The sequence below is a fragment of the Canariomyces notabilis genome (assembly GCF_033297395.1).
Source record: "Canariomyces notabilis strain CBS 508.74 unplaced genomic scaffold N656scaffold_34, whole genome shotgun sequence".
Taxonomy (NCBI): domain Eukaryota; kingdom Fungi; phylum Ascomycota; class Sordariomycetes; order Sordariales; family Chaetomiaceae; genus Canariomyces; species Canariomyces notabilis.
Genome location: NW_027041856.1, coordinates 277,510 through 299,705, shown reverse-complemented (window position 1 = coordinate 299,705; position 22,196 = coordinate 277,510). Strand labels below are relative to the sequence as shown.

At 55.6% G+C, this 22,196-nt stretch overlaps 6 protein-coding genes and 1 non-coding gene across 7 annotated transcripts; 2 read left to right on the top strand and 5 right to left on the bottom strand.

Annotated features, from left to right (window-relative positions):
* The first annotated feature begins 161 nt into the window (after nt 1-161).
* On the top strand, nt 162-5,172 carry N656DRAFT_848865 (glycosyltransferase family 24 protein). Its single transcript, XM_064819316.1, has 2 exons — nt 162-651; nt 704-5,172. Exons 1-2 carry the CDS (start codon nt 506-508, stop codon nt 5,079-5,081), a joined length of 4,524 nt encoding a protein of 1,507 aa, XP_064665802.1. The 5' UTR covers nt 162-505; the 3' UTR covers nt 5,082-5,172.
* On the bottom strand, nt 5,107-7,973 carry N656DRAFT_740511 (uncharacterized protein). The gene is made up of 2 exons (XM_064812799.1): nt 7,856-7,973; nt 5,107-7,794 (listed from the first exon to the last, which is right to left on the bottom strand). The coding sequence occupies exons 1-2, from the start codon at nt 7,858-7,860 to the stop codon at nt 5,382-5,384; spliced, it is 2,418 nt and encodes an 805-aa protein (XP_064665801.1). The 5' UTR covers nt 7,861-7,973; the 3' UTR covers nt 5,107-5,381.
* Nucleotides 7,974-8,460: 487 nt separating this feature from the next.
* Nucleotides 8,461-10,288, bottom strand: N656DRAFT_762107 (FAD/NAD(P)-binding domain-containing protein; the record flags this gene model as incomplete). The annotated part of the gene is made up of 3 exons (XM_064813259.1): nt 9,853-10,288; nt 9,119-9,777; nt 8,461-9,049 (listed from the first exon to the last, which is right to left on the bottom strand). Exons 1-3 carry the CDS (start codon nt 9,880-9,882, stop codon nt 8,461-8,463), a joined length of 1,278 nt encoding a protein of 425 aa, XP_064665800.1. The 5' UTR covers nt 9,883-10,288.
* Nucleotides 10,289-10,460: 172 nt separating this feature from the next.
* Nucleotides 10,461-11,888, top strand: N656DRAFT_784522 (mitochondrial carrier). Its single transcript, XM_064816188.1, has one exon. It carries the CDS (start codon nt 10,655-10,657, stop codon nt 11,837-11,839), a length of 1,185 nt encoding a protein of 394 aa, XP_064665799.1. The 5' UTR covers nt 10,461-10,654; the 3' UTR covers nt 11,840-11,888.
* Nucleotides 11,889-13,902: 2,014 nt separating this feature from the next.
* Nucleotides 13,903-16,059, bottom strand: N656DRAFT_802076 (uncharacterized protein; the record flags this gene model as incomplete). Its single annotated transcript, XM_064818204.1, has 1 exon — nt 13,903-16,059. The coding sequence occupies one exon, from the start codon at nt 16,057-16,059 to the stop codon at nt 13,903-13,905; it is 2,157 nt and encodes a 718-aa protein (XP_064665798.1).
* Nucleotides 16,060-17,132: 1,073 nt separating this feature from the next.
* N656DRAFT_t139 lies at nt 17,133-17,203 on the bottom strand. The gene has a single exon. It is a non-coding gene; the product is annotated as a tRNA-Gly (tRNA).
* Nucleotides 17,204-17,647: 444 nt separating this feature from the next.
* N656DRAFT_784520 (uncharacterized protein) lies at nt 17,648-21,777 on the bottom strand. Its single transcript, XM_064816187.1, has 5 exons — nt 21,230-21,777; nt 21,061-21,163; nt 20,157-20,997; nt 19,542-20,101; nt 17,648-19,225 (listed from the first exon to the last, which is right to left on the bottom strand). Exons 1-5 carry the CDS (start codon nt 21,520-21,522, stop codon nt 18,065-18,067), a joined length of 2,958 nt encoding a protein of 985 aa, XP_064665797.1. The 5' UTR covers nt 21,523-21,777; the 3' UTR covers nt 17,648-18,064.
* Nucleotides 21,778-22,196: the final 419 nt, after the last annotated feature.

Genomic DNA, 22,196 nt, shown 5'->3' with positions numbered 1-22,196 from the left:
CCCACTCAAGCAGGTCAAGGACTCCAGGCGGACTGTGAGATAAGTGGGGGTTCGGGTATCATGATGCCTTGTGTAACTACGCTAGTCCGGATTGGTTGAGCTTGTTCTTAGTGATGTGTTCAGAAGGTCAACCTCAGCTTCCTCCTTCGCTGCAATCTCAACGTACACCGATATGGGAGACCCCGCCAACTCAACCTGGATGAACAAAAGGTCGTGAGCACAACTGAGGCCGCCTGGTGTCTCTTGTGCATTTTCCCCGAGAATAATCGGACATTGTATTGTACTGTATCTTCTCCTCTCTGCAGATAACACCCCATATCCGTAGGAAGCTCCAGTACATTCTCAAGCTTGTCCCTCCGCGGACTGCCACCGTGGCAACTAGGCTTGCGGCGCCCATGCCCGCCACAGCCGCTCTCCTGGCTAAGCCCGCCAATCTATCTCCTTCAGCGGCCAGTCAACACCGAGGTTTCCAATTGCGAGTTTTCATAAGACTGTTATAGGCGCGATGATTCGGCTTTCCCAACTGCCGTGGACGCTGACCGCGGCCATTCTTGCCGCAACATGGCTTCCGGCTCCCGTCACAGCATCACCGTCCGTCAACGTTGCCTTGAAGGCAGCATTCCCCTCCCCCCCTTACTTGGTTGAGTTGCTGTAGGTAGACCCCTACTTCAAGTTGAGAGTCTCTGTTCACATGATGCCCTAGCGAAACAGCAGCCGCCGACAATACAACAGCCTACTTCGCTTTGCTGGACCGTATATCGAAAGGCCACTTTGCCCAGTCCCGGACCGACAAGGAGCTCTACGAGAAATTCGTCCAAACTCTTCGCGATGACGGCCATATGGGCGCAGAGGCGCTGTCAACCTTCAAGCTAGCCCTGTCAATGCGAACTGCAGCACCCCGCGTTGAGGCACACTACCAGTTCTATACAACCGCCGTCGAACCGTCGCTGCCCGAAGACCAGAACGGATGTGAACAATGGTTTCTTGTCGATGGGAAACAGTACTGCACACCCTCGCTAGATGTGGCCCATGGGACCATAAAGAAGAGCTCCCAAGAACGGACGCTACCGTTCGACCGCAAGTTTGGCGCTGGACCCCGGGATATTGTTCTGTATGCCGACATCACATCGCCCGACTTCCACGCCTACCATGAGGCCGCTATGGACATCGCCCGGAGAGGTGAGGGATCGTACCGGGTTCGGTACCGGAGAAGTCGTGCACACCCGAGCGAGGCCCTCACCGTTAGTGGCTATGGAGTGGAGCTTACATTGAAACGCACTGATTACATAGTCATCGATGATCGAGACACTGGTGCCACCAAGGCGCAAGGAGACGAAACCCAGAAGCCCCTTGGCACGTCCGAGGTTGTCCTCGACGATGAGGAGGAGATTACTGACATCAAACCCCTGGAAAAGTCTGAGCTAGCATCGCTAGGCATGAAGGCAGCTTCGTTCATCATGCAAAGCGAGTCGCCCTTCGAGACTCTCCTGAAACTCACCCAAGATTTCCCCAGATATTCCACCTCCCTTGATGGCCAAAACGTCTCTGCCGAGTTCGAAGCCGAGCACAGGAAAAACAGGGAGATACTCGTGCCCGAGGGCATGAACGTTTTGTGGATGAATGGTGTGCAGTTGATAGACCGTCAGATCCAGCCCTTTGGTCTGGTAGACCTGCTCACGCGCGAACGGAAGTTAATTAATGGGGTCTTGGACCTTGGCCTCACCGGCCAGCAGGCCATTTCCCTTCTCGGACACCCGCATGTGGCCCAAGCAAAGTCGGGTGAGGACGAGCCTCGCAGATTCGACTGGAGAGATCAGATGGAAGAAGGTCGCGTCATCATATGGCTCAACAATTTGGAGAGAGACAAGCGGTATCAAAACTTCTCGCCAAGCTTGTGGGCGCTGCTTCAACATTTTGGCCATGGACTACCACAAATTCGGAAGGATATCTTTAACCTGGTGGTCCCCGTGGATTTTACCAAGCCAGAGGATGTAAAGCTTGTTACAACACAGCTCTTGTCCTTCATGAAAAGGCTGATCCCTGTCAGGTTTGGCTTGGTCCCCCTCACCCCTTCCGGGGAAGCCATTGAGCAGGCCAAAGTCACCTATTACCTCCTCAGGAATTACGGTTTGGCCGCAGCTACCTCTTACCTCGAGAAGTCACTCGAGGCCAAGAAGACTGCCAAACCGGATGAGGCCATCTTCAATGCAGCAATCAAGGATAGAAGCCCGCGGCCAGAGTCCGTTCCATTACCATTCAGGGACATTTCCACCTCTGAAGAACTTGAGAAACAGATCCATCTCGCCAAGCATTGGGTAGAACGCCTGCGTGCCGATGGCCCGGTGCCCTCAGTTTTCTTCGATGGCTTCGCGTTTCCTCGAGACGAGGATTGGCTCAAAGTCATGAACCAGAAGCTTATGATGGATCTACAGATGATTCAGCAAGCCGCGTATTTCGGGATGGTCAATGAAGAAACCTGGGTCCCCGGCTATTTTCTGGAGAACGCCTTGAAACGACGTAACACCTTCATCTTCCCCGAGGATTCGCGGCAGCCTACAATACTCAACGTGAACAAGCTATACACTGAGTACCATGATGTACTCAGCAAGATTCCCGTAGTTGAAGCCGACAAGGGGTCGACAAAGGAAGAATGGGCCGCCCTTACCGTCATTGCTGATCTGGATAGCATTGAAGGACAGAAGCTTGTCTTCTACGCCATTCGTTTCCGTCAAGGAAACAATGGTGTTCGGTTGGATATCATACACAACCCCAAGGATCTATCTCGCTCGCCGTCGCTGCTCAATAGGCGCGTCAAGTCTCAGGAGGGCACTCTAGTTACTGTGGGCCGGCTCCTAGAGCTGGAGACAATTCTGGAAAACGCGGGCGGAGATGCCGACCCTGCGTATGATGCCGCACTGGCTAGTTTCCTCACGAGCGCTAATCTGAAGGCCGGTGACAATGCCTTGATGCTCAACGGCCGTATTGTTGGGCCTATTCCATCGGCTGATGAATTCAGGCAGGAGGATTTTGAGCAATTTCTCGAAGCGGAGCGCGCGAGCCGAATCGTGCCAGTCTACAAGGCTATTGAAGACCTCGGGCTCGCTGACAAGGTTTCCGGTCCCCTAGATGCAGCCAAACTGACATCCGTCACTGCACTCTCCGGCATCTCAGATCTGCCCCAGGGTATTTTTGATTCGGCGCCCTCCATCAGGACGACAACGTACAAGGACTGGAACTCAACGTACACGTCTTTCCAAGTCGGTGACGCGTCGACCGCCACCATCTTCTTCGTTGCCGTCATCAACCCCGCGAGCGAAGTCGGTCAGAAGTGGGCTGCTGTCCTGAGGGTGCTCTCCGAACTAGAAGGTGTACATCTCCAAGTCTTCCTCAATCCTCTGGAGGGACTAGGGGAGCTTCCCGTGAAACGATTCTACCGTTACGTACTTGAATCTTCTCCGAGTTTTGACGAGAATGGAAAGCTCAAGACACTCTCGGCCAACTTTGCCAAGGTTCCGCAGGACACTCTGTTTGTCGCGGGTATGGACGTGCCACCCGCCTGGCTCGTTACTTCCAAAGTCTCCGTTGATGACCTGGACAACCTCCGTATCAAGGATATCAAAGCCAGGAGAGGCACGGAACATGTCGAAGCCATCTACGAACTCGAAAACATTCTAATCGAAGGCCACTCGCGCGAGCTGCCGTCAGGGCAGCCTCCTCGAGGCGTCCAACTCGTTCTTGCCACGGAGAAGGACCCACACTTCGCCGACACCATCATCATGTCCAACCTCGGGTTCTTCCAGTTCAAGGCCAACCCCGGTGTCTACAATATCCGCCTGAAGGAAGGCCGTAGTTCGGACATCTACAACATCGAGAGCGTCGGTGCTAGGGGTTGGGCGGCTGTTCCCGGTGACGAAACCACTGAGGTCGCTCTTATGGACTTCCAGGGCACCACGCTCTACCCCCGGCTGAAGCGCAAGCCGGGAATGGAAGAGGAGGATGTCCTCGGAAAGGCCAAAGTCGAGACGACAGGCAGTGGCGCCATGGACTTCGTATCCAAAGGCCTCAAATTTGCCGAGGGCATCCTCGGCATGGGCAGGCCGACTGAGACAAAATCCACCTCGGACACCCAACATGCAGAGATCAACATCTTCTCCGTTGCCAGTGGCCATCTCTACGAGCGCATGCTCAACATCATGATGGTCTCAGTCATGCGCCACACAAACCACACGGTCAAGTTTTGGTTCATTGAACAGTTCCTCTCGCCTTCGTTCAAGGACTTCATCCCCACCATGGCGGCCGAGTACGGTTTCAAGTACGAAATGGTGACGTACAAATGGCCGCACTGGCTGCGCCAGCAAAAGGAGAAGCAGCGCGAGATTTGGGGCTACAAGATTCTCTTCCTCGACGTGCTCTTCCCGCTGTCCCTCGACAAGGTCATCTTTGTCGACGCCGACCAGATCGTACGCACAGACATGTACGACCTGGTCCAGCTGGACCTCGAGGGCGCGCCGTACGGCTTCACGCCCATGTGCGACTCGCGCACCGAGATGGAAGGCTTCCGCTTCTGGAAGACGGGCTACTGGGCCAACTACCTCAAGGGCAAGCCCTACCACATCAGCGCCCTCTACGTCGTTGACCTGGCCCGCTTCCGCGAACTCGCCGCCGGCGACCGCCTGCGCCAGCAGTACCACGCCCTTTCGGCCGACCCGCAGTCGCTTGCCAACCTCGACCAGGACCTGCCCAACCACATGCAGTTCCACATACCCATCCACAGCCTGCCGCAGGAGTGGCTGTGGTGCGAGACGTGGTGCAGCGACGAGACCCTGGCCACCGCCAGGACCATCGACCTCTGCAACAACCCGCAGACCAAGGAGCCCAAGCTGGACAGGGCCAGGAGGCAAGTGCCCGAGTGGACCGAGTATGACGAGGAGATTGCGGCGCTGGCGAGGAGGAAGCGGGAGCAGCAGGAACAGCCACAGCAACATGCAGGGAACGCACAGAGCGTGGATAAGAACCCCAAAAGTAGACGGCTTGACCATGACCCGGCTGTTGAAACGGGCCATGTGGTAGACGAGTTGTGATCATGTAGGAGCACAGGCGTTTTTTGATGTTTATCTACATATATAAATGTATATAGCGAGAAAAGGCGTACGAACAATAGGCTGGATACCTGTTTCACCACGCCAGTCCCTAGCTTGTCTATGCGTGCAGCCTTGCATCTATGCTCTTTTCCTGGCATCCCACGGTCTACTCTCAGCACGGCAGCAATCCTTGAAACACTCCCAGCTCCTTCCAGTTACACAGCAACAAAACCAAGCAAAGCAACGAATATACCACACCAACGCCAAGCCTCAGCCCGGGCATCATGACCTCATCCTGTCTCAATGCGAAATATACTGGAACACGGCGCTAACCTCGGGCTCGCCACACTCCTGTCTGAGCAGGTGATCCTGGATAGGAGCGAGACCCTCATTGACGAAATGGTTCCAGGTGCTCGTGTCACCGTAGAGCATGGCGGGCGCCTTAATATACTGCTTGCCATCCGGGCGACAGCGCTTGCACTTGAAGGTGTCGTGGGTATCGCTCTTTGTGTCCGGGCGGTACTGAAACAGCTCGCGCAGCGAGTCGAGGCTGAAGTGACGCTCGACGTCCTCGGCCGAGTCGACGACGCACGAGCTCAAGGACTGCTTGTGGCTCTGGCGCTGAAAGATTTTCTCCTCGATGGTGCCTGTCGCGATGAAGCGGTAGACAAAGCAGTCCTTCTTCTGCCCGTCACGCCACACGCGCGCCAGCGCCTGCTGGTCCGCCGCCGGGTTCCAGTCCGGGTCGAAGAGCACCAGCCGGTTGGCTCCGATCAGGTTCAGCCCGCACCCACCTGCCTTGCTGGACAGTAGAAAGACAAACTCCTCGCCCGCCGGATCGTTGAACTTATCGACTAGCTTCTGCCGTTTGTTGACGTTCATGGTGCCGTCCAGCCGCAGGCAGCCGTACCCGCGCGAGCGGCAGAGGCGCTCGAACAAGTCCAGCGTAGAGGTGTAGTTGCTGATGAGGACAATCTTGTCGTCGGTTTCGGCGCGAATGCGGGCCAACATGCGGTCGAGGACTTGCATCTTGCCCGAGTACCACGGTTTGACGTCGCGGTCGCGCCCACGGGCTTCCTTGGGAACGTAATCTTCGGGCCAGAATTTCTCGCAGCCTGGAAGATCAGCTGAGAGATCCAGGAGGTCTGGATGGTTGCATAGTTTCTTGAGAATGCCAATGGCCTTGAGCGGCTGGGAGCCTTTGCCTCGAAGCAGGGCTTGAATGTCGGGGGAGGTGATGAAATAGTTGTACAGGGCCAGTTGGAAGGGTGCCAGGTTGCAGAAGACAACGTGCTCATACTTGACCGGGAGATACTTGGAAAGGATATCGTTTGTGCGTCGAATGATGAACTTATTTACGATGGCGAGCAGCTCGGCTAGGCACTCGTCGCCGCGCTGCCGCTCTGCCTCGGTGGCGTCAGCATCGCGGCCCCGGAGGATGGGCAGTTCAAAGCGTTTGCGGAACTCGAGGCGGCTTCCGAGGAGATCCGGGTTGGCAAAACTAATAAGTGAAAAGTATTCGGAGAGATCGTTCTGGATAGGTGTCCCCGAAAGGATAACGCGGCGAGAGACATTCAAGTTGTTCAGGGCGTTGAAGGTCTGGCTGTCTCCATTCTTGAGGCGGTGTCCTTCATCGCACAACATCAGACCGATTTGCGTGTTCTTGAGTTCTTCAACGTTGAGCCGGAGCGTCTCGTACGAGACGATAATGACGGGTCGCGTTACGGCACGGCCGCTTGCAATTGCCCACTGGCGCAGCTGTCGAGTCAGCTCCTCCTTGGATGCCTTGCCATCAATGGCGAAGGGAGTGATAGCGTCGGCGCCCAGCCACTTTGTAAGCTCGTTTGCCCAGTTTCGCACCAGACTCGAAGGGCAAGCCACAATGGCCTTCTGAATCGTGGTCTTGCCAGCCTCCGGAGACTGCTTGAGGAGAGTCCAGAGGAGAGTGATGCATTGCAGCGTCTTTCCGAGGCCCATTTCGTCAGCCATGATGCAGCCATTCGCCTTTTCGTCAATCATGCCCGTCACACACCGGTACATGAACTTGACACCTTCGATCTGATGCGGCCGAAGGACCTTGGCGAGCTTGGGATCGATGACAACGGGGACTTTCGGGTGTTCTCCGACCACCTTTTTCTTGATCCCTAGAATCTCGGCAAGACTCTTGTGCATGAGCGGTGCGTCGAGCTTAGGTACCGGCTCAGTATCCTTCGCCGCTGCATCCGGCTTTGGTGCATCTTTGGGCTTGTCATCGATGGTCGGATCGTACAGCACGATAGCGAACTCGCCACTTGGGTCGTGCAGTGGCTTCGCTACAAAAACAGCTCCTTGTCTTAGCCCCAGCGTCGGGGGTGGCCGGTTTGGATTGTAGGCGGCCGTATTCTTGTTGACGAAGGGGACGGAGAAGGCTTTCCGGAATACCTTGTTTTTGTCCTTGACTTGGAAAACTGGGAATTTGTTTGCATCTCGGTTGGCCAGTGCAAGACGATCGGCATTGGTGTAGGGCTTGTCAGCGTCGGCCTCCCCATCGGCGCCGCCGTAGTCGACCTTCCTTCGCTTTCGAGCCGGGCGGTCAGTGACCACAGTGCGCGTTGCCGAGCCGGGGCATTTGAACGGTTTGTGTAGGCGGTCAAGAGACTGCGGAGTTGGGAAGCGGCTTCTGGGTACGAGGTTCTCCTTGTTTGAAGCTGGCGTAGCCGGCGTGGAGACTGTCCTTCGAGCCATTGAGTCAGCTCTGGGTGGCCTGGGATGATTTGTCGGGACAAAAAACTTACATCATAAGGACACAGGCAAGAGCCGCTGGCAAAAATATTCCTTTTGATACGTCGTCCCACCAATGCACAAAGGTAGCCGAATAATTGGGGGGCTTTGTTGACAGGCAACCGATTTTTGAAGAGAGTGAGTGCAAGCTTCCATGAATGTTGATGTTGACTTAAGGACGCGTCAGGCAGACGCGCCCTCAAGCCCCGCCTCGCGGTGTCAGATGATCCAAGGCTCCAAGCAGTACACCAGTAACGTTACTGAACAATAAGCACGGACCTCCTTGCTTATTAAGTCACAATGATGGCAGGCTGCAACATTGTGCGTTGCCGTCTCCCCTCACTTCTTTGTAGCTTGTCTCCTTGTTCTCTGTACTCTGTAAATTGCAAAGAAAGCCTTGGTGCTTGTTGTGCATCTCCCAATCGCCGGCGACATCCTGCTCCAGTTATCCGTACTCTCACCAATTATACCTGCAGCATTTCAACACACCTTCAAGGATGAAGAACCGTTCAACACTGCAAAAGGAAAACAATCATTGGCCTCCGATCCGAGATCTCTTTGACCCCAACGAGCCGTACCATGCCTCACCCGCATCCAGCCCAAGCTTGCAGCGGCCCCTTCACCCCTTCCTCAAGTTCAACCTCACCATGAAGACCACATATTGACACACCGTCTTCAGCAACTCCCACCACCTGCCCACCCCAAAGACCCCAACCAGGTTACTCGCCAAGTGCATCCTCTTCGCATACACCCTTGCCTCCTTCGCCCACTGATCCATCTCCATTTCCCCCTGCCTCACCTTCTCCAAGCCCAGGCAGTGCCATGCCGCCTGCTCGGTGGCCATGGTCAAGTGTGGCCTGAAGTGGGCGAAGGCGTCGCCCACCAGGAGCACCTTCCCGTCGCAAAACACGGGGGACGCCTCGCAGAGCGCGTCGTTGACCTTGGTGACGAAGACGGCGCTCGGCGGCGTCGCCGAAAGCAACTCGGCAAGCGGGGCGGTCACGCGCGAGACGGTCCGAGCGAGCTGCCGCTTCCACGCCTCCGGGCGCACCAACCCCGCCGGCACGGTCGTCCCGTGTACACGGCCGGCTGTGTCCATCAGGATGTCGGCCATTTCCGACGACGACTCGGCCAGGTTCCAGTACCACACCCAGTTGATTAATCGCGTGCCGGGGCTGAAGGTGGGTGTATCCGGAGGGATAGGGTAGCTTTTTGGTAGGTTAGCTCAGCTTCAGGTTATGGTTGGAGGAGTGCCGGCCGGATGGGAGGTTCAGTACCAGACAAAGTAGGTGTCACCAAGGAGAGTAAGGGTGGAGAAGTCCGCAAAGTATCGAGCTGTCTCTGGGGAGACATCTTTCTCAGGGACCGTACCCCGCCAAGCGACATAGCCCGAATATCCTCTGATGGTCGGCGCCTGTAGGAGGGTCCTGACGGTTGAATTGCCGCCATCGGCCCCGATGACCAAATCGGCGGTCAGACTGCCTTCCTTTCCATCTTGGTCGACGAACCTGACCGATACAACCTGGTCGCCACGGTTGTGCTCCAAGCCGGTGACCCGCCGTCCAGCTAGGTACTGGGCCCGGCCATCACCATCCCTGACGGGAGGCGGGTTGGGAACGGCATCGGATGCCAGGCCATCAAAATTGGCACGGAGGACACGGTAGAGCAGGCCCCAGCTCGTCTCGTGGCGGACGATGCTGAGGCGCTTGATGTCCTTGCGCTTACGGTAGGCAAGACGGGTTGCGATGGGCGGTGAGCGGCTCTGTACGCCCGTATGGTCGTACTTGCGCAGAAACTCCTCGACGGCGGGCCCGAATGCGATGCCCGCCTGATGGCTGCTACGCAGCTCGCTCGGGTCCTGCTCCAGGATGACAACGTCACTGCCGTGCCTTTTGAAGTACACGCCGTGCATGAGGCCCGCGAGCGAGCCGCCGACCTGGCACACGGTTAGCAAAGTTGAGAACACGGTGAGTTGAGGTCGGCTTTGGCTCTGGGCCGGATCCAGACTCACAATGATGACTGATCTTGGCGTGCTGGTCATTTTGGCTTTGGGTGGACGGATAAATGTAGTACAAGAACAAGAATAAGAAGCAGGTAGTCGTTGTTTTACAACAAATGGTGGTGGTAGCACAAGAAATCCTCTATACCTAGAAATCGGACATTGGAATGGTCGTCGCGCCCACGTCACCTGAGCAGGATTCGGGAAGGAATCGAAGGATGGAGACGTGATACCTCCTAAGGTGGTGTGGCTCGTCTGGGAGGCGGTCTGCGATCACTCGCTCAGCGACAAGCAGGACCTACCTATTCCCTTTTTATTTGCATGAAACTTACGACAGGGGTCTTAGTAATCCCTAATAATATGCTACACTTGATTGCTCGAGCTTTCATTACATGCTCAGGCTTGCTTGGGATGTGAGGAAGGCGGGTCGAGGTGTCGACGATGTAAGTCGCAGGAGGTCAAAATAGAACTTGTCGATCCCTGCAACCGCAGTTGAGATCCAGTTCCCCAGTGCCGTGGCTTGGCAGGGACAAGGTAGGTAGGGTACGTACCGCAACCCCGCTGTACTTGACCCCGCCAAAGCTTCAGGGCCTCGGCATCGTCCCTACCGTCCTAATATCATACGGAAAGAGCTCAGGTTGATATTAACCTTGCGTTGATGCTACTGGCGATAAAGAGTGCGATTGTATTGCCAATCCTTTCCCCATCCAGTCCGAAAGCCCGGTCTGCTCCCTGATGCCGGACTGCCAGTGAGGTCGGTACAGAAGCCAGACAAGAGGTTGTGAACTTTGTGGCCGTAAACCAGTTCTTCAGAATGGCAGCCGACTTCTGGGCGGGCTACATCTCGGGCGCGGCGGGGATAATTATCGGCAACCCTCTAGACGTGCTCAAAGTGCGGCTACAAGCTTCTAGTTCTGCCTCGGCACCACCAACATCACCAACAACAACAACAACCCCTTACACCACCTCTACCACCCCTTCCCTCCAACCGACAACCCCAAAGCCCAAAAATCCAGGCCGCATCTTCCTCCTGGGCACCGCCGCGCCCGTGCTCACCTACGGTGCGCTCAACGCATTGCTATTCGTATCCTACAACCGCACTGAGCGGCTGCTCAACGACATCATCTTCACCCCATCTAATCCAGCATCACCATCATCTTCATCAGGAGGACCGGGGACAAGCCTCTGCGCGACCTGGCTGGCCGGCGCGGCGGGCGGGCTCGCAACGTGGGTCGTCTCGACGCCGACCGAGCTGGTCAAATGCCGCGCCCAACTCCTCGAGCCGCCGCCGCCAAGTATCGTCCCATCCATGAGCAGGAGCAGCAGCAGTAGCAGTAGTAGTTTGTCTCTATCCTCGTCCTCCTCATGGCGGATCGCCAAGCAGGTGCTACAAACCGAGGGGGTACGGGGCCTGTACTTTGGCGGTGCAGTCACGGCGCTGCGCGACAGTGTCGGGTACGGCTTTTACTTCTGGGCCTACGAGCTCGCTAGTCGGTGGTGGTTGACCGCTGCTGCTGCTAACCATGCCGCATCGGGGGGAGTGGGAGCTGGGTGGCTGGACGGGGAGGCTGCGCGGGTGTTGCTATGTGGCGGCCTGGCGGGCGTCGTCACCTGGGCCAGTGTCTTCCCGCTGGACGTCATTAAGACCCGGGTGCAGACACAGACACAGACTACACTAGAGGGAGGGCCGTTTGGGGAAAGGCGGGCATTATTACCGGGGGGTGATGGGCAGCCACAGGAGCAGGACGGGAGCGGGAGGAGAAAGAAAATGCCTGGTGCCTGGGAGGTGGCCAAGGAGACCTACCGGGAGGGCGGCATCAAGCCCTTCTTCAGGGGTCTCGGGGTCTGCAGCGTCAGGGCCTTCATCGTGAATGCGGTGCAGTGGGCCGTGTACGAGTGGATCATGACTGAGCTCGGGCAGGGTCGGAGAAGGGGGGATGCTAGTGGCAGTCCTGCTGCTGCTGTTGCTGCTGGGGAGTTTGGGGTTGATGCTGGGTAGACTAGAACAATGATAGAAGGGAATCAAGAATCAAAATAGAGAAGTTGAAGTTTTGGGTGTACTTTGACCTCTCAACCTTGAGACCTCGCCTGCAGGTGTCATGCTGGCTGTCATCTGACTTCCATAACGACCATGCGGAAACACTGATCAGGCATGCGAGCACAGAAACCGCCATCGACAGTCACATCGCCGCAACCGAAGCCTAGATCTTTTCGTCCTTATCCGTGGCCATCAGTCAAGGAATGCTCATTAAACTCTCCCCGTCACGACACTGCGATCAACGAACCTGGCCAGCCATGCACTGTCGTCCGGTCCGCAACCCACAGACCACAAGTGTGCAGAGAGTCGAGAAGCATCATGGTCCACAAGCCGGCCGGCCAGTTAGTCATCCATCCAATCGTCCGTAGCACGTGTACAAGTCACGAAGCAAGCGGTCGACGGAAACAACAGCCCGGCGGTGACCTAGACAACGAAGAGATGTCTTTTTCATGCATGCTCCAATATATACCCATGTATTATCACCACTTCCACCCATGAACCCGCGGCCCAAGCTGCTCAGGATGGGACAGAAGGTTATGGAAACTAAGGACATATGATTCTGCCCCTGTTCCATCCATCCAGTCGGGTTGCGTACGCTAGAGGCTTTCCATCTTCCCGTGCATCCAACCATCAATCGCCCTCGGCTCCGCAAATTCATACAGAAGACGGAGAATGAGGCACGAGAAGACGATTAGACATGGGAGATGCAGCCCGGCGCGCGTGACAACCACACCCAGAAAGCCCGCAGGGAAACTTCGGTCATAGCCAGCTCAGAGGAGCTGAGGCAGAAGATGGAAAAGAGAAACCTGTTGATATAGAGAGGAAACCGGAGGAAAATAACACAAAGACAAACAACCCAGATGGCCTGTATGCAGGGGTATCTCCCGTGATTCCGTTGAGACGCCACTCCCGATGCCCAAGCCTATATCGCCGTTGCCTACCGTGCCGTGCCGTGCCATGCCATACCATGCGCCTGCCCAGCCCGATGACCAAGTAACACCCCATCCATTTCATCCTATCTATCCCTATACGCCGCAGTGATCTTGTGAACCATTCAATCCACATCCACACCACCAAGAGTTCCGGTATGTATCCCAAGCCCAGACCAAAGCCATGGTTGGGGCAGAGAATAGGACAAAAACACGGGCAAAGACCGAGACATCGGGATGAAACAGGACAGAAAAGGCTCGGATGGAGCGCTTCCGATTTCATTCCCAAAGATCCATATCGGTGCGTCCTGCTGCACGTCCAGTTCTCCGTTCCGGATGGTGGCAAGGCGTGAATGGAGAAATGATTCTCGTCATCACCATCAAAATCATCAGTCATTATTCGTTATCGCTGTTGAGTATTCGCTGTTCCTCATATTGCCGTCAGGAAGCGAGGAAAGTCAAAATTGGGGTTGTTGAATTGAGTAGAACGGGCGTCGCTTCTCATCATGCCTTCATCCGGGCAAAAGACGAGAGCGAAGGTGCCAAACAGAGCAGCTTTGGTTGCCTGGTACCGCCTGTCGACAGATTGAATTGATTCGTTTGAGACAAGTCGGAAGCCGAGGGCGAAGTGGCCCAAAAAAATTGTTGTCGAGCTGGCTACCGAAAACGAAACCAGTTAAGAAAGCGAGTGTGACGGAAGGAAAACTCCCAAAAAGCAAACTACGGTAGATGTCGTGAATGCCAATTGAAATCATTGACCAAGGAGTGACTGGTCACCAGTTATGGCGCTGGATATGGCCAAATATCGGAAGAAGAAGTCAAAAAGTTGGAATAAAAAGAGCGTCAGATGTCTAGAGACATTCGCAAAAGAAGGAGTCGGCCAAGCGGATTCCGGTCTGATGAATCAATACGCGGTGCCAGTGATTGACGGGAAAGTCGCTCGCCCTGGACAGCTGCATCAGGTCGTGGCGTAGATTGCATGGCTGAAAGAAGAAATATCGTAAACCGTAGGAATCGACATCAGTTTCAACTATGAAGCATGACAGAAGCGCTCCGAGTAGTTCGTTGCGACGCGCTTGCTGCTGAGGAGGGAGCTCACTGCTCCAGCGACTCGATGGTCATGTCAAACAGCTCCTCGCAGAAGTCGTCGAGTTCAACGATCTTGAACTGACGTCCCCACTGTTCTACAAACTCAGGCTCGCGCCAAGCCGACGAGATGTTGCGGCGCCAGCCGTAGAGCTCGATATTCCAACCGTGTGCCAGGACTCGCTCAATATTCTTCTTGAAACCGTCAGAGTACTCGGCGGATGCGGCGTCGCCGGTGGCAAGGACCATGGTACTCGGCTTGGGGGTATCCATGGCACTTTGCAAGATTTTGAGATGGAGAAGCTCGTCCACACCTTGCTCTCCCTGCTTCATCTGCTGCAAGAAGGCGTCATCGCCCGAGGTGTCGGCGCCAGATGCAGGAGACTCAGCCCCGCGAGAGCCACCCTTGGTTTTGCGCTTGCGAGGCGACGAGGCAGGCTTGAGAACGCGCTGCAGAATGTTCATCTCGTAACCCAGGTCCCGAGCTTCCACCATGTAATCGGGCCAACGTTTTGCGTGCGTGTTGCTCAGAGAACCCGCGACAATCCTCTTGGCGACATTTCGGTCGCGTGTGAGAATTGTATCGAAATTCTTGAAGGAAAAAGCAGGGGCAGCAATCCGTTTCTTCTCGGGTATGCCGCGTTGCTCCTTCATGCTGTTGTAGAAGCCAATCGTTATGTTCGAGAGGTCCACGACAATGTGGATTGGCTCACGGGCAACATGACCCAAGACATGATCGGACCGAAGACGGGAGTCCTCGGACTTCAGACTGCTGATCTTGTGTCGCACATAACGTTCCTTTCCAAGCTTTGTGGTCCAGTATTTGGGAACAAGCTGGTCATTGCGTGGCTTGTAGGGAACGTCGTAGCAGGTGAATCCCAACCACGGCTTCTTCTCCGCCAACGGATATTTAGTTGTCTTTCTTTCCGGGGAGAAGACCGGCGCCGGTGCGTCAGGCTTGCTGATTCGTCCGATGAAAGGATCGAACGCATTGTCAGAAGTTTGTGCAGGTGGGTTGATTCCATCCATGGCGAAGAGCACTTTCCCCAACGGCTTCATCGAGACTCCTAGGGTATCGCCTGTCGCGAGTGCACCGGACACTGCGTTGCTAGTAAACATGCCATTGGCGGCAGTTGGGAGTGCGAACAAAGCTTTAGTGAGGCCAGCTCCAAGATGACCACCGGAAGTCTCATCGCGAGGATCTAAATACCGCGAGGGTAGCGTAGGGGTTTGAAAGACGGCCTCATAACCTCGGTCTGCAAATTCCTCGGTAATGCCGTACGACATCAAGCCAACGCCGCCATCTGCTTCTTCCAGGAAGCTATCGGCGAACTCGAGTTCAGGCGACGACATCTCTTCGGTTGTGTAGGTAGGACTGCTTGAGTCAGTCAAGCCCACTGTGGTCTCACTGCCGTATCCAGGGGTGGAGGCGTGTGGAGAAGGCGGCTTGACGGCATGCTGTGGTTGAGACGTGATTTGGTCGCCTGCGAAGCCGGCCGACTGGAAAGAGGGAGGCTGGACAGTCAATGGCGGGGTAGGTGTAGTTTTGAACTGGACATCATCAAGTGTGATGCTGGCGGAATTCGGCTGGGGAGGTGGTGAATATGGCGTTGCGTTATCCGGAGCTAGCAAATTCTCAAGTCTCTCTGCTTTCCAGCGGGATACGACCTTGCGACCGGCGGAGACAAGAACGTCGCTTGCAGCTTTGTCGGCGAGCTTTTTCGCCGTCTCGGCATCAAGTCCGCGCATAAGTGCATCGGAAAGCTTTTGGGCAGAGATCGCCTGCGACTCTTCCTGGGCGTCTTCAACCTGACAGAGCAGTTCGTAGTTTCGGGCCTCCGAGCGACCGTAGTTGGACGTACGCATCATCGCGATCATATCACGATCAAGCGTGACGGTGTAGGGGTCATCGACCAACCTATCAGCGTCTCCATCCTTGACGGTCTCGAGACTTACAGTCTCGTTCGGGCCCGCTCGGAGTCGGAACTGGCGGGCGTCACTCGAGAAGAGCTTGGCCTGGTCTTCGGCTGAGAGCTTAGACAGGTGATAGGAATGCACCGGCGTGCGCAGGGCAAAGTTGCGAGACCAATTCGCAATGAGGTCTAAATCCGCTCCAAGGCGACGGCGGCCGTCATGCTCGGGACGGCCAAAGTACGTGGTCGACATGACGATGCTCGCATCAATGGAGAAGAGGACGGCAAAGTGTGGTGTGAATAGAAATCAGGCTTCTTATGAACAACTCGATCGCAGGATATTTGTCTGGGTTGCGAGGATATGTGCGAGGCGATTGGGAGTTGTGGACGAAAGGGAGGAAAGGGAGGAAGGGTAACTGCGTGGCAATACCTGGTTGGGTGAATGCGGAGGGGAGAGGAAATGGCGAGTTCAAATTCGTGGGGCGGAAGGGTTTGGTTTCGTCTCTCGAGGAGAAAGCATTGTAATGTTTTGTAGGATTAACAGGTTCAGGGAAAACGTAGGCAAAAAAAGGCGAGAATGGCCTAGGTGACGGCAGCGACGGGAAACTTTAGATGTTTTGTTCTCGAGGATCGAAAAGTCACACGGCAAAGCGATCGAAACCCGATGACTCGAGATGAAAGTGGGGCAACTGGTGGCTGAACCCCGGGCGGGCTGGGGTTCGGGTTGGGCCTTGTGTTTGGCGGGGAAGGCCTCAACCCGTCAATCAATCACGGAGCCGCCTGATCCCTGCAGGGCTTGACGTCCCGTCCCAGATGTATACGGCTGTCTAACCATCTATGTGTAAGGTTATGTCTAACATGGGAAAATGGAGGCGATGTGGATGATTTCCATGGCTTCGATCTTAACAGGAACGTACTCGAAAGACCGGTTGCAAGCCTAAGCGGGGCATTGCTCATTCAGTTGTTGCTCGTAAATGGTCGCGGGTAGCAGCTAGGTGCACAGTTGTCGCCGGCGCCATGTCATCGGAAGACAAGTGCAACCGACAAGCGGTCGAATCCGATGACGGGTTGACAACGCGCATCACCAGACAAATACTCGTACACTGTTCAGCAGCGCTTGCACAACTCGCTTGCCATTCAAAGTTGTATTGGATGTTTTGTACAATATCGCACCGAGAAGATGAGTTTCTTTCCTGACGGCTCAGATTACTATCCCGGCTTTGTGATTAAGGTAATTGGGTGTGCCGGAAACTCCCGTCTTCCGTATCACTTCACGTTTACTTCACGATCATCAAAAAGTCGGCGGTGACGTCCTGACGTGCAAAATGCGTCAGCCGCGAATCGAACGCGGGGCCCATCGATGGCAACGATGGATTTTACCACTAAACCACTGACGCTTGCTTCTTGTGTGATTCTTGTGGATGCGACGGGAAAATCTCCAATTGTGGGGGTTCGTGTGTGGATCTGTAAGTCTTCAAGATAGTCTGGAGCCGTCAGGGAGCGGGTTGACCTATCATTTGTTGATTTGACAGTCCCGTCTCGCAGGTGTCAAACTTAGCCGGCCAAAGTACCAAGTATGTGTAGTGTAGTGAGATTACCGCTGGAACAGCATCTTCCAGGTTTTCTCCAAGGTCCGTCATAGTGTCTAGTAAAACCTTATCGAACGAGTTGAGATTCCCTAGTGGTACTGCTGGTAATGCAAGACGTGTTGTCTGGCTTCTTCATTGGTTCGCCCTGCAGCCGGCGTTGTGGGACGCAGGAGTCGACGTGGCGCGAACGGGAACGCGGTAGTTAGACGATCACGGGCACGACAGCGAGGCTCTTTACTGGGCGGTGAGTTTGGAGACCGGATACAGCTGCATTGTATCAGCCAGTATCAAACTGGCTGGTGATATCAGCTCCAGGAGGCTAGGATACTCCTAGGTACTTGTCATGGTGTTAGTATCTCACCAGTCGGGAGTCAGAGCCTGAATCATCCATTGCATCCATTGAAAAGCCAGCAGACGGGTTTTCATCGAAGCTTGAGCAACCCTGAATATTCAGTCCCAAAGCCAATACCGGCTCATATCCCATTTCAGAGCGGCGCCTATACCCGTAATACCGCACATAGAGGTACCCCTTGTCTCCTCATTATCTTCCGATCTCCCAACCCGAACCCCAACTCCAGAGACCTGTCCGGTGCAAGCGAGCCCTCCACACCAACCCTTACTCGATGCGCGGCTATGTATACATTGTGTAGAGCAAAACAACATGAGCCCTCAACTCGTCAAATGCTTCCGATGGACGAAGCAGTCCTCCAATTCCTTCTTCTGCTCCACAGTTATGTCGCCCCGCCGTAGAGCATCCTCATAGAACCAGCGCAGATTCTTTTCGCGCAGCTCGGCCTCCGTCTTGCCGGCGTTTTCCTCACGGCTCTGCCGCATCATCTCCTTCCACTCGGGGCCAACGCTCTCCTCGAGCTGTTCCGTGCCCCGTATCAGGTCGGCTGACCAGTTCAGGAGGACTCTCTCGACCAGCTCGGTCTGCTTCTTCAGCTCGGATTCGGCTTGCCGTGTTGCGTCAGCCTCGGCCGTTGCTGCCGACTGCTTCTTGATCGATTCCTGCTCGCGAGCCAGGGCCTCATCCCGCTCCTTGCGCTTCCTCGCGCGCTCTTCGCGCAGCTGCTTGATGCTGGCTAGATGGCTGACGCTGTGGCCCAGCCCGGCGTACTGTTCGGCGACCCCGTTGTTCGCCCGGTTCAGCGGCGGCGCCGTGAAGAACAGGACACGCCCGTTCTCGTCACGCTGGAACTGCTCGCGCACCTCTGCCGGGATAGCCGCGTCCAGATTCTCCGCGAGGGTGTACACCTCGGGTGCGCGCGGGACGTTGTAGATGTTGGCGGTGTGGGCATTTGCATGCGGAATGGTGGCGATGTTGGGTGCGGGCGCCATGGGTTGGCGAGCCGAAGGCGTCATGGCTGGGGCGGGATGCACCGGGCGATGGTTCCGATCAAAGGCTGGGGTGAGGTGATTCGGAGCCGGCGCGATATGGTTTGGTGTATGATAGTGAATCGGCTGTGGAACCTGGGGTTGCGCTCCATATTGCGGCGGATACCCATGTGGCGGGTAGTGAGGGCTTGGCTGCATTTGCGGCATCCCAGGATGCGGCACGTGCATAGCCATCTGTTGCGGCTGGGGTTGGAGATGGACTGGTGTCTGGTGAGGAGCAGGCGGTGGAGCCTGCCGTGGCGCAAAGTGCTGCATCTGGTAATGTGGCGATGGAGTAGGTACCGGGGCGACCGCGGTGGGATGCGGATGATGAAAGGTAGGAGTTCCCGCGACACCAACGTCGGTTTTGATGGGAACTCGGGAAGGTCCGATTGCGAGCGGCGCAGGCGCGACAGCCGTTGGTAGCGGATTGACTTCTGGCGGAGGTGATTCCTTTGGCTCTCCGTCAGCTAATGTCGTGTTCCTTCTCGTAAAGCCATGGGCGCGGTTGCACCAGGCGGTGGGCAGGAGAGGAACGATAAGGCGGTAGAGAAAGCGAAGGTGCTAAAAAGATAAGCATCCCAGGGAGAAGCCTCCATCTGGGGAATAAGGACACAAGCACCCAGCATCTGACGCAAACATAGGGCCCAACACAAAGAGGGTCGCAAAATTGGGGAAAACTGTAGGATGTGTCCCCTAACTTAAGGGGTCACAATAAGGGGTAAAATGGGAATAGAATCTGACAAAGTCTGGAGATATGGCAACTCACATTTGGCTCTCTCGGGCGGCGATGGACCGCTCCGATCAGGGGTGGCGCGTTAGGGCTTCTCCAAGTCGGCTTTGGAAGGTCGTCCGACTCTTTAGCGTCTGCTTGCAGCAGATGCTTGATCGGGCTCGGCACCTTCTTGAGAATTCGAGGTGCATCAAATAGATCCATCTCGTAATCCTTGTCGCGAACCTCATCCGGCAGGCAGCTCGTCCAAGTCTTGATCTTGTTGAAGCGGAACCTGTCTTCGTTATACCGTGCCTCGCACACGTACACCGAAGCATTGGGCGGCAGACCTCGCGGTCGGCCCCTCGGGTACCGTGTGATGAACATGACAAAGCAGCGATCCTCGACGTCCTCGATGCGGTGATCGCGGTACTGGCCCGTCTTGACCACCTCGTTTTCATAGAAGTGCTTGTCGAAGCGATGCACTGTCTGCTCAGGGCGGTAGTACCAACACGCATTCACCCATTTCTGGCCCGACTTGTCTGACCACGTCCTGTAGATCTGGGCGACGATCGGCTTCGACAGGTCATTCGGGTTGCGGATATGAACCCAGTCGCCTGCTCGAAGGGTTAGATGGCTCCTGGGGGAGGTGCCGGTTCTTTAGATACTCACCAACTTTCCAAGTTTCCCCTCGATGCTCAATGCTTGCCAGCGGCAGCTTTCCATCCTCATCCCGGAAATCCTCGTCGGGCTTTGCCTTCTCCTGCTCGGCGAGGATCCGAGCCTGCTTTTGCAACTCGATTGCATCCTGATATACCTCGCTGCCCTCCTCATTGTACTGCTTGGCATTTTCAAACATGGTGTCCAGGTCCTGAAGAACTTGATCTAGTGTATGGTACTTTTTGCGCTTGTGCTTCTTCTTGATGGTATCGAGGGCGATGGGATTGCGCACTGCAGTATAGTAATCAGGCACCTCTGCTTTGTCGGGGAGCTTCTCAAAGTGCAGGATGCGCGCTTGCCCTTTCTCGTTTTTGAACCTGCGCAGCCCCTTCAAGAGTGCCTGGATACGAGCCTCTAACGGTGTAAGTACCTTGGGCGGTCTGCCACGCTTTTTGTGGCCGTCATCGCCGTCATCGCCGCCGCGCCTGCCCCCAGCTTGACGGCCGCGCCTCCCTGCGCGGCGACGCACACCTTCATCGTCTGAATCATCATCGTCTTCTTCTTCGTCCTCGTCCTCGTCATCATCGTCTCCTTCCTCCTCCCCCTCTTCGGGGGGTGGCGAGTCCTCGAACTCGGGCAAAGGCCCATAGTCCGGAATTTCGGCGTCAACGGCAGGGATGTCCCCGAACTTAACGAGCTCATCCAGCTTCGCCTTGAACACTTCCATCAGACGGCCAGCATCGGAGAAGATTGGCGCAGATGGCCTGTTGTACACCTGGGCATTGTGGCATATCCGTGTGACGTCGCACACAAACTCATTGAAGTTTCGGTATGTTTTCCTGAGAAGCTTAGCCTGCAGTGGTTCCGAGGTCAGCTGGTGCGCAGAAAAATAAACTCGACGGCATGGTGGACCTACTCGAATAGTGCTGAATGCCATGGGCTCCTTGATGACCTCGAAATAATCAGGGAGGCTGCGCTTGTTTACCAGGCGCTGGAATCCCGCAGCGATCTGGTGGTCCCTTGGAGCAGCCAATCAGCATCCCTGCGCATAGCAGAAAACACGACCAGAGGGGGCCAAAACTCACTCCCCGTCAACCTTGATGGTGTATTGACAGAGGTACTCGGAGGTTTCCCTGATGAGGTGCAGCAATCCTGGGTCCGTTCGCGTGCGCTCTGCATCGTCGTCCGACTCGCCTTCGGCATCGACGTCCCCATCGGCGTCGCGGTCGCCGTCCCCGTCACCATCGCCGTCACCATCAGCGCCGTCCTCCTCGCCGTCGCGTCGCGTCGCGTCATCGGCGTCCTCCATCTCAACATCCTCATCAACGTCACCCTTGGCCTCGATGGATTCGCGCACCTCGATCGCGTCGCTCGACATTCTGGTGCGATGCGACCTGGGAGTTGACTTGGCCGTCGAAGGAGAAAACTGAGAATTCGAGCTTCGTCGTTTGACCGGCGAGATCTCGCCTCTGCTGGGTCGCTCGCGCAAAGTGGGCATGGCGGCAACCAGAGACAAGGTTTCCAAGACTCAAGAGCGAAAGGGTACCTCAACCGATCTGACCGAGTCAGTGCCGGCGAGAAATCTCCACTTTGTATCAACAGCAAGAGGTGTTACTAGCGCCCAGGTGCAAGGCCGGCTTCTGCGCTCGCTAATGCGTTTAGGCTTCGTTAACAGAATAGCCGTTCAGTATCCTTGCTTATCGGGTTTTGAGCTGGCATCCGAGCCTGGTCCGTGCGTTTTTATCACCTACTAAAGGCACTGTTAATCTTGGACTTTGAAGAGCACGGGCAGTTGACGGCGATCTCAATTCTCGAGATCCCATCGAGGATGGGCTGGCACACCATTCTCTTTAGTATGTAGTATCTACATGGTTATTTGCTGACGGTTTCTTGGTCCGAGTATATTCATGTTCAGATATTTTGTATTGACACTACCTAGCCTTGTCTTCCATTGCCATGTGCATCTTGTTTGCCTCATAATCCTGTCAAGGCAGCCTTAACGCTCTCTCATGTCTGTGAAGACAACACAAAGGTAACCCACTAACAGCCAGC